At 39.1% G+C, this 16,195-nt stretch overlaps 1 protein-coding gene across 1 annotated transcript in view; it reads left to right on the forward strand.

The window, feature by feature from the left end:
- The first annotated feature begins 4,494 nt into the window (after positions 1–4,494).
- The window catches only part of LOC110963055 (pikachurin), a 33,872-nt gene continuing 22,171 nt past the window's right edge, over positions 4,495–16,195 (forward strand). Inside the window, exons 1-6 of the mRNA XM_051951239.1 lie at positions 4,495–5,042; positions 11,032–11,141; positions 12,499–12,585; positions 14,063–14,089; positions 14,225–14,342; positions 14,451–14,586. Of these exons, the coding sequence (XP_051807199.1) occupies positions 4,937–5,042; positions 11,032–11,141; positions 12,499–12,585; positions 14,063–14,089; positions 14,225–14,342; positions 14,451–14,586 (584 nt within the window). The 5' untranslated portion in view covers positions 4,495–4,936. The remainder of the gene's footprint in view (positions 5,043–11,031; positions 11,142–12,498; positions 12,586–14,062; positions 14,090–14,224; positions 14,343–14,450; positions 14,587–16,195) is intronic.

Consider the following 16,195-nt stretch of genomic DNA (forward strand, 5'->3'; position numbering starts at 1 on the left):
CATCAAATACTTGATTGTTGTAAAGTTGATGATACCTGATAAGACTGACTGTTTTTGAGTGACTGGGTTATTTGGAGAGCTGCCATTACTGCAACTGTTATGAGATGGCCCTCTGACCCCACAGAAGAATTCCATTACTGAAAGGAAAATGAAAGACAACATTTTGTTAAATGCAGTCAACACTTCAATCAGCTATGGTCCTCGAGGGAAACATCACTAAGACAGGCATTAGCTTTGCGGTTTCTGAGAACAGGCTTTTTGGGTCGATTTTCCTCTACTTATTCTTCCTCCAAGGTCTTCTTTCGTGCTCTTTTTCCGGTTTTGATGTGTCCTTTTCAGGTGCTGATCGACAGCCAGACTAATACTTGAGTTGTGAAGATGAGTTTACAAAATCCAAAAATTATATTGACCTTAAGCGGCCTGCCCCGACTTTCATTTCTTCCATTTCGAGTTTTGTCTCTCAAATTCCACTTGCTATTTCTGGCTGAAGCAAACACAGGTAAAACGTTACAGCCCTGATAGCATAATTTTCTCCAAATGGAGAACATAAGGCCTGATAAACTCTTACTCCCAGATGCAAAAGACAAACTTCACTGTAAAATTTGTTGGTTCTGTTAATTTACACTGTGTTGCAGCAACAGTTTGAGGTTTCCTTCTTTTTTAGGGATGCACTTGCCAATACTGACTAATTTAATAATAATGCATGGGTTTCTACCATAAAAATACAATATTTATAAAATGTAATGACTTTGAAGGATGCACCTACTTTAGCTTGACTAGTGCTGGCTACCTTTAAACTACTTTATGTGTCTTGCCAGGGAGTAAATGGAGCAAAGACAAGAACCATAAGGAAAATTTGGGGGATCAAAGTTGATATTAAAAAAAAAAGATTGTATTCAACATTACAAAGGTAACTTTTAAAAAAATCTATCTGAAAATGCATTTCAAAAGAGCATTTCCTATTTCAGTGACAGAAGTATTGCACAAATATTGACCAAACTGTCAAGAATGAATGCTGTTTAAAGAGGTCCTCCCACACATTGGGATTTCATTGGCAACCCAGATTCTTCCTTTCTGCACCACAGAAAACCTACCCAGGAACTAGCTTGATTCTTAAACCTTCTGAGCATTTACAACCCTATCTTCATTCCAGATCTGGACCAGATACAACCATTGGTGGTCCGAATATCAGTGGTGAGCTGAAGACCAAAACATCCAACAACCGGCAGTTGAGGTGCTTCTTCACAAGGTCATCTTCAGTAAGACAGCATCTATGATTTTTACTGCCCATGAGTTCTCTCTGGATGCTGTCTCACACTTCTCCGGTGTAACGTTTGTTGTTGATGTCTCCTGCTGCTGACATTTGCAAATGCTTTGAACTGTGTCTGTGTTAAAGGATGTATTTTTTCACTCTTTCTCCTGACAATTGAACAGAGTAGAATTTGAAGTCTACGTTTTTCCTGTAATCACCACTTATCTTTAAATATCTCCAAACCACTTGGCTTTTAACATAATTTTGCCAAGAAAAAAGTGGCATCAGGTGCAATGTAGTGATGTAGTTTTGTAATGACAAATGCCAGCGATGAGCACTTATAACATTGGGCTTGATATGGGTATCAGTACATCTCAAGTGAAATGTATCAAGAGATTTAAATTCTTCACAAACAATCATTAAACCAGATGATTTTTTTTTTTGACTTTTTAGATCTGGTAACTGATTTATTATGAATTAAAACACATCTTTCCATCCAAGTAAAGCATATTTTAAAGCACATACTGTATACCACAACATGTTGTGACCATGATCTCGTCAACAAGTGTGGAAGAACAGATGTACTTGAGCTGGTTTGGAGTGGCTGCTGATTGTCAGACTACTGTAAAGAAAAGTCTTTTCTTCCATTTCTCCCAGCCCACACAGGAATGACACTAGTGTTCCTGTATTAAAGAGTTGCGGCATGACGGGTCCAAAAAATTTGGTCACGTGATCTATGGGCGCCATTTTGTTTCCAATTCATGAACGCCGGGTTTTCCTGTTAACGTTGTATACACCGCAGAGAGTAATTCTAGGTCTTCCAACGCTTCCTAAATACCTGAAAAATGAAGGACTGTTGTGCCTTTGGGTGCACAAATTGATCAGAGAAGGGATTCCACATGTTTAGATTTCCCAGTAATCGTGAAAGAAGGAAACTGTGGGAAAATAAAGTCCGGAGAGTGGGATGGAAACTTCATCATCGTTTTTGTGCCAGGTTAGTCCCATGTATGTACTTCTATGTTATGATGTATGGTGAATGACAGATAGAAAAGTGCAAGTCAAGTGATTGTGACGGCAACCATGCATTGGAGTTATTTTAAATTGAAAACATATTTCCATATTTCCATTTTGTTTTATTTTAAATGCAGGAACATTTTGACATTCATCAGTTTGAGAATCAGCGACAAGATTTGAAGAAGAAGCTGAAGACGACTGCAGTGCCTTCTATTTTCTGATGAATAATGAATAAAAGAGATGAGAGATGATATGAACACTAGATGAGAGAGATGACGAGAGATAGTTAAAGAGAGAGAAGGTAAAAAGAAAGAATAATGAAGGAGATGGGGGCACCAAAAGAATATACCAGAATGCCAAAGCAAATTATTTCGCATTGCTCAAATAAGTCTACATAAGTGTCCCTTCCCCCTTTCCGTTTCTCCTGTCTTCATACACAAATCTGTCCTCTAAATTGTAAAAAAAAAAATCATTATTATTGATAAGCAATCATCCTTTTTTACTTTTGAATGATGACTAGAAAGCTTAGAATGTAAAAATCCAAATAAAACACATAGCACACACTAAGCAAGTATACACACACAGTCACGGGTACATTAGTGTGTGACACAGTGAATGGAAACAAAATGGCGTCAAATCCCCAGTTGTTGCAACTCTTTAATACAGGAACACGAAATGACACTATACTAGAGTCTCACCTCTGGAGACAGAAAGTTAAAAGTCAGATAAATAGAGTCTGAGCTCGACACAGTCTTCCTGAGACACATAAAGTCGATACCTGAATGAGTGAATCAACCTTGCTAACTTTTTTTGGTCAGCGCTAGCAGACTGATAACAAAATGTTGGATGCTACATACTCTTTATGAACATGCAGAAGTAAAACAGATGCAGCTTACTTTACTAATCTTAGTTGACTCTACATGTTAAAATGAATTCTCGTTTGCTCCCAGTGGACAGTACAGCAGCTTTCATGTACCACGGCTACATGCAAATGGGTGAATACGAAACGCTGTGGACAGAAAGATGCTTGCATTTATCATTAAGATAGAATAGCTTCAGGTAGCCTGAAAAAATCTGAGCTGTAGTGTCATAACCTCACCCATGCAGATGGGTCTTAGTTTAGGCCTTAGTTTAATAGCACTATTCTACCTTTTCAGTACCTGCTGTCAAGGTTTCCTTTAATAAACGGGTGGTTTGGCCTGTGCTGCTGTATCTGTACAGCTGGATCTTTACAGACAGAACTACACTAAATGTGTAAAACTATTTGACTTGTCTGTGTATACCGTATGCCCCAAAGATGTGTCTTATATTTGTTCTCGGAAAGACTTCATTTTGCTGAAAGTGTGTGGCAGGGCAAAAATCAAAAAACAAAAAAACCCCACGGGATCCAAATTGGATAAAAGGATTTCTATATTATTCCACACAAATTGATGGCTTGAGTAAAGACCGAGTTTCACATGCGTCCTTTGTGTGAAGGTAGAAAATGCCTCGCTCAGAGTAAATGACCAGCAGAATGAAGATGACTTAACAAATCAGAGTGGTTCCTGGCAGGAGGCTATATTTCCCTACCATGGTAATATAATATGATAATATGATAAAAATGGACACCAAAATGGAACCGAGTTAAGAAATGTGGCCCCTCCAGATGAAAAGTTTGGGCTAATTTACCGGCTGCAGCAGTGTTTTGACACTGATTTGTGTAGGACATCTAATGGATAAAACCACATTTGCACCAAGATTGTAATAGTGGAGCCTGTGGGCAACTTTAATAAAGTTAAAAATACCTTGTACAAACATTATTCATTCTGTTTTTTTATAATCCTATTGGATAAGAAAAATGACTAGCAAGAGAAATTATTTGTCTGATCTCTCATGCACACATTCTCTCTAAAATACTAACAGTTTGCAAACAGACATCCACTCTTGTCCAGATTTTACTTTTTTTTCCAGGTTGAGAGCACAAAACCTGGTCTGTTGGTGACATATTCACGAGTATAAGCACACACCAGCAGCTTTGGGCAACATTAATTAACTAAATTCTTTGTTTTTGGTCACTGTTGTGGACACAGACACTCAATCATACACCGACAGCATTAATACAGAGTGTCTGTTGCTTTAGCCCCAGCCTCTGCGTCAAGACATGCTCTCCATCTGTGTCCAGTGCGCGGATTAGACGCTTATTATCCTCTTAGCTCTAAATGGCCCCACGTTCCTGCACTTCGCTGTCCAGCTCATCTGCTGCCCAAGACGCGGAGCGGAGCGTGACAGGACAGCGGTCTTTGTGCGTAAAAGTGATCGTGCCCACCATTCATTTGTGTCGGTGATTGCGCATTACGTGTCGGCACAACCCTCTCCATCGTCCGTCAGAGCGCCTGCAGGGGGAACCGTGTCTGTCTGTCTGTCCGTTAACGTGTCCGTCCCACTGATCTTTTGCAGACTGTAATCTTATCAGTGTCAAACCGTGGCTACACTCTTCTCTTGGACAGATCCTCCGTGTCTTTGGATGGCGGTTGTGCCAAAATTTGGATGAAAACTGTTTTTTGTTTGTGTTTTATTCAAGGAAACTTTTTTATACATATATCAACGAGGGAATCAGTTCCGTTAACAGTCACAGGCGCGTTTGAACGTGTGATACAATGAACATTTGACTGTTACCAACTAAAAGAAGACATGGAATCTACATGTAAAGAAAGAAGTCTTTTATACTTACTTTTCTTTGCAATTTGCACAGCCAGCGTTTGCTTTTGTGCAAGAAGATCAAATGTCCGAAGATCTGGTGAGTTCATCATCTAAGGCCATCTGTAACAAGGTGTAGCAACAATAATAATCAGAATTTTGGTGATGTTTTTGAAGACTATATTGGAACGTTGTGGATTAGGGCAGCATTTGTGTGTCTTTCATCTTTCCATTTGTTTTATTACACCTAAAAGGTTAAGCCTGCTTTAGCATTTCCTCGTGTCACATTTGAGTTATTAAATGAAGCAAAAATAGTTTAGTTGTTGGTGATTGAGGCAAAAAAAAAAAAAAAAAAACAGCAACAAAAAACAAGAAAGTAAGTTTAGTTGCTCATCATCAAGAAAACATCTACTACCTCCCTCATGGAGTAGGAAATGTATTTTTCTGCAACAAAGGTGTTTTGTAGCTTTCTCTGAAGAACATTTATAAACAGGTTTCCACTTTCTCTCTGCAGCACAGAACTCCGTTTTAAAATTCTCAGTGAGGTAAAAATGTTCCATTGTAGCTTTAATTTAAGCAGTCTGAACCTTGATTAGCTTGAGGCAGAACTTTCATGAGGGAAGCGACGCCAGTTCAGTTATTTGGACAATTAGTCATTTTTTTGTTCTTAAGGCATTATGTTTCTGCACATTCAATTGGGAAAAAAATGATGGAAATGGCTAAATTAAAGTGGAGACTCTCTGCTTTGAGCAGGTTTATATCTCTACTGACAGAATTGTGGTGCAGTTTTAACACACACTGCACAAATTGCAAAGGTTTACAAGTAATTGGATACTTGGCTGCTTATGACTTCTTGGGCATCCAAGTGTTGTTTTAGCATCAGTTAATGCACTCATGTAGCTCAGAGTTAACTGAGACTTGCAATTTTGACTGAAGTGCAGTCCTTTGTCAATATGAGGAGTACAGAGGCAAAGTTGCAAAAGAAGAAGATAATAAAGAGATTTTCAAGGTAGTTAATTGGCCAAAATTGACAGCTGAATAGATTAAAAAAATTGCAAGTGTGCGCTAGAGCAGTGGTTCTCAACCCTGTTCCTCAGGACCCCATGTCCTGCATGTTTTAGATGCTTCCCTGCTCCAGCACACCTGACTCAAATGATCAGCTCGTCATGAGGCTTCTGCAGAGGCTTGATGACGAGCTGATCATTTGAATCAGGTGTGCTGGAGCAGGGAAGCATCTAAAACATGCAGGACATGGGGTCCTGAGGAACAGGGTTGAGAACCACTGCGCTAGAGAACTAGAAAATGGTGAACTGAGGAAGTCTAGTGGGTGTTGGTGAACATGTTGGTGAACATGTTTCCTTGTCAACAATCAGGAGGAGACTTCATGAGTACTGACCACAAAATGAAAACTCCTCTCCTCAAAAACAGAAGGCCAAAACATACAGAAAGAAAATGGAACGACATGAAATAGTAATGACACAAAGCTCAACCTGTGTCAAAATAATGGAACGAGGAATTTGTGCAGTAAAAAAACAGGAACAGCGCATGAACCAAAGCATCATCCATCAAAAATGATGGTGATTCTGCTATGATTTGGTCACGTGTGGCTTCACAATTCAGGGAACCACAATCATAAATATGCTGCCAAAGTGACCAAAGAGCTATTTTAGGGTGAAGAGGTGGAATATCCTCAACTCGTCAGTCACCCAAACTCAGTCTGACTCAAATCCAAGCCTGCAGCCACTTGCTGAGGACAAGAGTTTAGAGAGATGCTGCAACAGCTAAGAGAAGTTGCGGTAAGGAACTGGTAGAGCACCAGGGGATGTTTATTAGTGACTGCTGATGTGTACAATTTAAGGACATCAGGCAGCCAATGACTAACAGTTTCTACCACAAGCTATTGTTTACATTGATGGAAAAGGAGCACATACATTATGTCATTAATTTAACAGAATGTGGGAGTATTTGTCAGACAAGAAAGGTAAAAAAACTCAGCTTAAGACCAACATTGCACTTGCCAATGTGCTCCTTTGGGCAGAAATCCCTCGATGTGGATTTCGTCATCACCCACACTCTTTCTCTCCCGTTCCACTTTTTTCCCTTTTCCTTCTTTTTCTCTCTTTCCATCACTTCCCTTTTCTCTCGCTGTCACTCTCTCTGACTGTTCCATCTCTCCCTCCCTCACTCTTTAGACCCACAGGCCATCGCAGCCTGACTTTTACATCTGTCTGTCAGCGCAGTAAACTCACCACAGTTTAGTCTGTCATACAGAGGACAGCTGAAGTTCTGTCTTCATGACTGTCACTGACATTTCTACTTGTTTTTGTGTTTTGAGGTCTTTCAGGCCTCGTTCTGAGGGAGGGCGAGGATGTCAACAGGGCTCAATGTCCAGATGCAGCCTTAAATAACAAAGATGTTGGTGTTAAGAAAGTGTTAAAATTTGAATGACGTCCCTCCCCAAGCTGGTCTTTCCTTTTTCGAGATTCTGACAGGTTCATCCCCTGTTGGAATAAGCTGTTGAATTATTAATAGAATGATTCAGAAGCTTTATGTTTTGTTTTGTTTTTTTACAATAATTGCAATGCTTATCTAAAGTTATTAACTTGTTATGAAAGCATGCATTGTAATGATCTTTTCCATCACCTCACACGCAGCGCATGAAACTGTTTGGTGAAAGAGAGTGATGAAAAAAGCAATCAGCATGAGACAGTTATTGTGTGGGACTGGGGTTGATATTTTACATTTTACCCCTTCAAAGTCATTCTTTATGTATTCATCTCAAAGCTGAAGAGCAGCATGACAGCAGACATCTTAGTGATCATTCAGTTTTGGGCGACTCAGACCTGGAAAGAGGAGCATTTCTGCATGACTGACTCTGACAGTGGAGGTATAGAGTCAGAGTGATTGAAAAGATGATTTACTATGCAAGATGGTATCTAAAGATAATGCTGAATAATTGTTGTAAAGGGGAAATAAGCATTACAGCAGCACTCTTTTGTTTTTTGTGAATCGTGTCAGAAACACTGAAATCTCATAAAGCCCAAATTACCTCAGAGCTCTTGTTTGTATCCCATAACAGATGAAAAAGGGCTTTTTATTTACATGTTTGAGGCTGACAAAAAAGAATCATGTGTGACAGTGATGATGTCTAAACAGTTATTTACTTACTGCAGATGTATTGGTATCATTGTATATGACAACCAATAACTTATTTGAAATTACTGTGCAGAAATGATACGACTGCAGCAATTTAATCTGCCCATTGGTTATCACTGACAAGATGATTGTGCAAATGCACATTGTCCTTGTCTTGGTCATCATTCCTAAAAAAAAAAAAAAAAAATGGAGTTAATAAGAAAATATCACCAGCGAATATATCATTAAAATCTCAAATATTCAATGATTAGATTAGGCCCCAACAGTTCAGTTAATTAGTTAAACTATTATTTGGACAATACTTCAACCACTGATTCAGACGTTAATGAGTAATTTTAAAGGGGTTATCACAGAGCAGGGGATTTTTGAAATCTTACAGATAAAGTAAGCGGACGTTTTTGCCAGTATAGTGATGTGTAGTTGTTGGTGCATTGGGGAGATGTACTGTGCTTTAACCAGAGAGCATGAAAATGTGCAGTTTAGGGAAGTTTTAAAATTTGGTGAACTGTTTGACCTTAAGTTTCTAATGTGCACTGATACATTTAACCTTCACTAAACCAGGTAAACACCACTGAGGTTGGTTTGGTCAGGACAGTGCACCAAGAGGAGATCTTCTTTTACCTGTGCTGCTCATCTATAAAAGGGGCCATGTCCTCTGTAGCAACAGCAGCCAATGCATTCTCTGTATTGATTAGACCCATTGCTTGGTCAGAGTTGTTACCTTCACTAGATTCAGTCTCCAGGTGTGTGTAAGTCAGAGCTGATTTTATGGATTTTTGCTTCCAATGCAATGAACAAGTCACTCTGAGTTGCTGCAGATGCAAAAAGACATGCAGACATACAGACTTGGTCACGTTTTGACATCTCACCACATAGTTTGGAAGGTTGTTTACCATAATATTTTAATATCTAGCCAATATACAGTTCAAACTGTTTTCAGTGCATGCTATTTTTTCAAATCAAAAAAATGTCTCGCTAATCATCAAGGTTTGCTGGGACCAGCGTCAGGCCAGCGTTGCACAAAAAATCCAGTTGGCTTAAAGACATTCTATTGTTATGACTTAAATACCTAAAAACTTAGCTCACATTTAGAGTTCTTTTTTTTTTCATAAAAATGATCCACACGATACATATCTTCTAGCATACAAAAACACCATATTACCATTCTGCAACTAAAAACAGGTTTTCATCAAAAGTGAGCATTTAAGAACAACTTCTCTGTGTGTACTGCAAGGCTAAACGTGCAGAGACACCTGCAGGAACAGGATCCCCACAAATTATACCATTTGAAAATAATCCACCAGTTTCAGGGATTTTCAGGAAACATTTTGACAAGAGGTAGCCGCTTCACTCCAGTTCTAGACTTTAAATTTAGCACAGATCCCAACTGCATCTTGTTTATTAAGCACTGCTTTAAGAAGCTTCCTGATGGATGCACAGATGATGATTCAAGAAGAACCCTCTCTATCTGCTCTAATTCTGTGAGTTCAGCTCACCCATGTGTTCACTGGGCCATACCTCTGGGGAGATAGGGATGATCAGGGAATTCAGCTGACATATTGCATTACCCACTCAGATGGAAGTGTGGGGAACAGGGTACGAGAGAGGAAGTAAGATGAAGACAGAGGAGGGCTGAGGACAACAGGAGGGAGGTCGTCGTAGGTAGAAGAAAAGGGCAGAGACAAGAGATAAAGAGGAGAGAAAATGTGGAAAGAGCAGCGCTGTAGCTACATGAGATTTCAATTTGCTGACCTCACCTTTGCTATATTTACTTTTGCTTCACCCCTATGTCAAGCTATACCAGCGAAGTGAGCAGTTTGGTGGTTAGAAAGAATAAGGTCGATTGTAGCTCATATTTAGCTTTTGAACTAAATCTCAACATATTCCGATTCTACGGCATTACAAGATGAAACTATTTGCAATTATTGGGGTTTGATAAATGATAAATATAACGCACTGAAAATAAATAATATTCACCTACTGCATAATTTTCCAGTCTTCTTTGCAGCTTCTTGGTAGCAATCATTCTACCAAGAATGATTATAGAATAATCATAAAGTGTATGACTGTGAAGCTCTGAGAGTCCTTATGTTTGTCCTCTAGAGCCTTTTGATGCATACATCAGGTCATCAGGAGCACTGATGATCTGTAGCGCTATAACTATTTATCTTTCTTGCTGCCAGAAGAGCCTCTTGAAATATTTTTCAACCCCTTTTAAGACACTGGAAATGCAATTACAAACTCTTGAAATGTCACTCAAGCATCATATCCATCAAATAATGACATCAGACGTCAAAGTCAGTTGATAAAATATGCATCTCACGTTGACCTTTTTTTTTTTTGTCCTCAAATAGACTCGGGTGAAATGCAGCGGAGGTTCTGTTCGGACTGTCATTGCCAACAGGAATGACATTGCAACAGACTTGAATTTGTTTAAAAGTCGTGCAGCTGAAACATTCAAATTGTGAATTGCATTTCTTGTAAGTGGTGGGCGAGCACGCAAGTTTCTGGTCACATTTTCAATATAAGTCCAATATTCGACTTAATTTTAGTTATCTTTTGGTCTTTTCTGTTGCTGATAGAAACATCTGGATGTTTTGTTGCTCTGGATGTGTCACTGCACTCATCATCTAGTTGCTATATCTGCTGTTTGGTGCTAAGCAACAAGTGTGCCGTGATACTTGGTGAGGCCTCTCTATGGGTTTGTTACTGCAAGTAACATGCTTGCAGAAAAGTAGTTACTGGATCTATTTTGAAAAATAGTGATCATTGTTATAGTTGTTGTTCATTTCTGACTCAGTATTATCTAAAGCCAATGGACAGTATAAACAGTTTATAGCAGCTGTCCATAACCAAACTTACACTTTTGTGCTGTAAATCTGGTGTTTCCCTTTGGTTATGTCTGTGTCTGTGTTTGTGTTTGTGTAAACCAGATCGTCTGAGTCCTCCTCTAGACATCCAGCTGGATACCATCAACTGCACGGCCTTCAGTGTACAATGGAAGATGCCTCGGAGACATGTCAGCACCATCACTGGATACAAGGTACCTGCAAACTGATTTTATGTAATGCAGTTATACAACTGCAACAATACTATTTCCATTCTATACATATCACCATGAATATTCCATGAAAAACATTAAAAAGTTGTTATTAGTGGTTATTACCATTCACATAAGTGATAAAAGCTTTATGGCAGATTATCTCAGAGCAATGCAGTAAATGAAAAAGATCATTCAAATAAGTAGGTATAGGTCCATTTCTTCCAATATTTTGCACAACGCTCATTTTGTAGTTTAAAGGTAACGATCTGCTGCTCATCATATTTCACTGAAAACTGCAATCCAGCTGTCCTTGTTTGAAGAGCAGCTGTTTCATTCTGAAGAACTGCTGCTTAATATTAGAAGCAACACCTCAAGCTGTATATGTAGCCAGAAGAGCATGTCAAAACCAAAGGGAAAAGAACAAGTATTACCTTTACAAACAGCGGAATAAAACACGGCCTTGAATTTTGTTTTTAAGACCTCTTTTTTATATAATGCACAGAAAGGTTTTCAAACCAGCCAACATAAAAAAGTCCTCAAATATGTCACAAATCGAATTTCCTCTCTTTTTACTGAATGGATGTCCATTTCCTTTTGCAAGCTGCTGTCGTGAGTGGCCCCCACCATCTTTTTTTCAGCTCCTAAAGTGCTTGTCAAACTCGATGTCCAGCAAGATGGCCTTGAGGGTTAGATTGATATTTTGAAATTTCTAGTGTTTGGGTAAAACCCCTCCACTGCCAAATTTATACTTAGACGGAGGCAATAAAGCTCTGAAAGATGTGGTCACAAATCTTAATTTATTGTCTTGTCAGTAGATGTTTTGCTCCACTCTAGAAAAGCTATACTTTACAGACTCTCTAGTGGGATTTGCTTTTCTTGTTATGTCCATAATAAATCAAAAATGTATAGAAATATGCAGTGGTAGGAATTAGGTATTGTTGTGGTGTCAAATAGACGGATTGCAGCACTTTTTAAATATTCTGATATGTGTTTTATGTCTATCCTCTTTTTGAATGTGATATACAGTACTAGAACCAAGCTTCTTTTACACCTTCCTTGCCGTGTAGTGATTGTTTTGAGTCAACCATTAACAAATTGTGGATCAGTATGACTGTGTGTGCTCTGCTTTTGACCATATGTCTGCACTAAGAGGATTACTCAACTACCAGGCTTCCCCACAGCTCACTGACAAACATGTACTTCATTTGGCCAATTGTTTTAGAAGTTCCCAAATGACCCTGTTTCTTCATAGTATTTCTTCATCATGAGTCATGTTTACAGTGACACTACTACGTCTGAATAATGAGGGGAAAAAGCAGTGTTTCTCTTCTAACATAAATCTGTATATGCTCTTCAGGTCTTCTACAATGAGATGAAGAATGGCCGCCCAGTGGATACAGCAGCCTCGATGGAGGTTCCTCTGAGTTTGGACATGCTGACCACTGTGAGTAAACACTTTTGAGTGCAGTAAATGTTGCATCTTTACCTGTCACTTGGGGTCATTGGAGTAAGTGCTTTGAAAAACAATGTGACTCTTTCCAGTTTAATCAGTTTTCAGGTCTGACCTGCTCCAAACTTTTGTCTAAGACAATGTGAGATGTGACAGCCAAGAAAATGTTTGCAGTGCATCTTTATCAGCATATAGAAAAACAGCTTGCAATAGCAGTACTACCAGTCAAAAGTTTTAGAACACCTCAATTTTTCCTAATTTTTATTGGAAATTATGTATGTTAATGTCTCATTGTACTCTGAGATGAAAACATAGAATAACAAAAATGTATTCTAAACTTTTGACTCATCAAAGTAGCCACCTTTGGCAGATATAACAGCTGAACACACTCGTGGCATTCTTTCCAAAATGGAAATCAAATATTCTTCAGAAAGTTCTTCCCAACTCTGTTGCGAAAGTTCCCATAAATGTGTGGTTCTTGTAGGTTGCTTTGCTTTCATTCTTCTGTTCAGTTCTTCCCAAACCAGCTACATGGGGTTTAAGTCTGAAACTGTGCTGCCACTCCGTGTTTTCAAGCTTACCATCTTGTTCTTCTTTGCTAAGGTAGTTCTGGCATAACTTGGATTTATGTTTTGGGCCATTATCTTGCTGTTGGATGAACCCCTGACCAATTAGGAACATACCAGAGGGTACTGCATGGTGCTGCAGAATGCTGTGGTAGCCGTTTTGGTTCAGACTACCTCTCACTGTACAAGCCTCCAACCTTGGATGGAGCAAAACAGCCCTAGACCATCACACTTCCTCCTCCATGTTTGACAGTTGATGTTACACACTGAGGAACCATCCTTTCACTACCTGACAGCATACAAAAATCCTGCGTGATGAACCAAAGATTTCAAATTTTGATTCATCAGCCCATAATACTTTTGTCCAGTCTTCAGTAGTCCATTGGCGGTGGTTCATGGCCCAGGCAACTTGAAGTCTCCTTTTCATAGTTCAAACTGAGACTTGCATACTATGACCACTATTGAGCTGTGCTTGACGCTGTTGTCCTGTGAGTCGCCTATCACCAAGCTGTTGACTCTCAGAAACTTCTCTTCTGATTCTGTTGTGGCTTTGGGTCTTCCAGACGTCTTCCTGTCTGAGTTTCCCCAGTTTGTGGTTTGCCTTTTGATGATGAAGAAAACTGTACTCACTGACACCTTGAGTTTCTCTGTAGGAAAGACCAACATTTTTAAGTGTTATGATGGTCTGTCTCTCTTCTATTGTTAATTACCTTTTCCTCACCTGTTTTACGGCAACACATACTTTCTGCAGTACAATGCTGTTCAAATAATGCTCTGGAGGGTGTGGTACCTCAGTGTGTTCCATCACTACTGCAAAATCAATTGATGTCAGCTTAGTATTGAAGTTAGGACAATGTACACACTGTGATGCACTTAATATTAATTTACCTCTGTTTTTCTCAAAGGGCCAGTTTGATGGACAGGCTAGCTTTGTAAGTAACATCTGCCCTTATCCAATTCTTTTCCATTTTATTATTGTCTTATTTGTCATTCTCTTCTCCTGACCACCTTCGACTTGCTTCTTTTCCAATATCCACCTTTATGTCTTTCCTACATGCACTGACTAGGCAGTGGATATTGGTAATTTAAGGGTGAACACTAAGTACAGAGTCAGTGTTGGAGCGTATGGATGGGCAGGGGAGGGTCGACCCAGCATGCCCAGAGACATCAGCACTGCTTCACATGGTAAGAATATGTGAGTAGAAGGAATACATTTTACAGTCGATGCCATTATTCCCACAGAAGTGGTTTTAATGCCTTTCTGCTAAATTCAATTTCTTCCTCTGCCATTAGACATGTGCATGCCCCCTTCACCCCCCACTCAGCTCGTTGTCATGGCTGTATCTGACACAGAGCTAGCGTTGTCGTGGCAGCCAGGAGAGAGCGAGGGAAGTGCACCTGTTCTTCACTACCTGGTGGCTTACATCAGGTTAGTCATAACTGATTGATTTATTGATTGCAAAAAGAGCAATTAATTAAGTCAATCTTCATTTCAAGACCTTCATGTGTGCAACTGCTTTTGCTGTTATAGTGCGCACACACACACACACACACACACACACACACACACACACACACACACACACACACACACACACACACACACACACACGCTCAGGGACATACGTTTGAGCACACACACTCAGAAACACACAAGTCACCCACATAAGGACATCAATAAACCAGCTCGTACAGCCACTTATCAGGTGAAGAGCAGCCTGAAGTGGCCATGCCACTGAAGGAAAAAGCTGGCCTAAATGAAAACCATCAGTGGGTCTGCAAGACAAAAAGGGAAAGGGTGATTGGTTTGATCAGCTTTCTTTTCATTTTCTTAATTGATAAGAAGAGGAAGTGGACAATTGAAAGAGCTTTTCCCGATAACCACACAAACTGATTCATACATCTCTTATTAGATTTGTTTTGATCAAAATCTAATTCTGGTGAAGATTTCAAGTGAACACAGTAAGACAGAATGTAATATTTCTAACTCACTCAGTGCAATAGTTGAGCCTGCATGGAGGCTATGAGCTGTTCCAATTGTGCCCAGAAGCCTGAGGAAGATGGGAAAGATGTATTTACCACTCAGACAGGCACTGCACTTGTTTATCAGGTACACCAGTGCTGAAAAACAGCTTCACGGTGATAGATAGGTTGATGCAAACGGAAAAAGTTTTCTTAATACTATCTTCACCTCACAATGATGCCTAAAATTCAGCCTGTGGCTTTCTCTGTTCAGGGCCACATCCTTTCATTTCATATCAAATTATTTTAGCACTCTCCCTATGATCCCCTCAGGGTGTCCAGTACACAGATTAGGAACCCCGGCTCCAAAAGTTCAAAAATAGGAAATGCCTGCCAGCACCTTTTGTGATGTCGTGTTTGCTCAATTCTTACAATACTGAAATGTAGAAGCAGCACATACTGGCAGTAAAGTTTTTTTAGTGACACTACTGTATATTTCAGGCAGCTGCAGTGACTGCTGAGGGTTCTGTCATTGTACTCTTGTTTCATGCTCTTGTTGCATGTGTTTATCAGTCAACATTATAGTTTTTGAACACAACTAGTCTTTATGCTATGCTATGCTATGCTATACTATCAACTCCCAGCCCTTACTCAATCTTCTTATTTATGTACGTTTTGGTTAAGAAAGCAATCAACTAAGTGTACTTCTCAAATAAACCTGGAGCAAGAAGACATAGAATGTAGATGTGAAATTACAACTGTATGTTATGAAATAATAGTTTTCAGCCATTAAAATAATTATAATTGCAATAATTAGAATTTATAGTTAAGCACATAAATAAAGGGTCAAAGAGAATAAAATGTTATACAATAATTAAAGTTTAAAAAAATCAATTAGATGATAGAAATAGATAATAAAAATAAAATTAAAAATGCAAAAAACAATAACATAAAAGGGAAACAAATCAACAAAAAAACAATAAGATGATGGAACACTGCCATTCAAGAGGCTAAGCATTTTGATAAATAAACACACTAATGATTTTTGCTAAAAATGGAGCAGCACTTTATTCATT

The sequence above is a fragment of the Acanthochromis polyacanthus genome, chromosome 7 (assembly GCF_021347895.1).
Source record: "Acanthochromis polyacanthus isolate Apoly-LR-REF ecotype Palm Island chromosome 7, KAUST_Apoly_ChrSc, whole genome shotgun sequence".
Lineage (NCBI taxonomy): Eukaryota > Metazoa > Chordata > Actinopteri > Pomacentridae > Acanthochromis > Acanthochromis polyacanthus.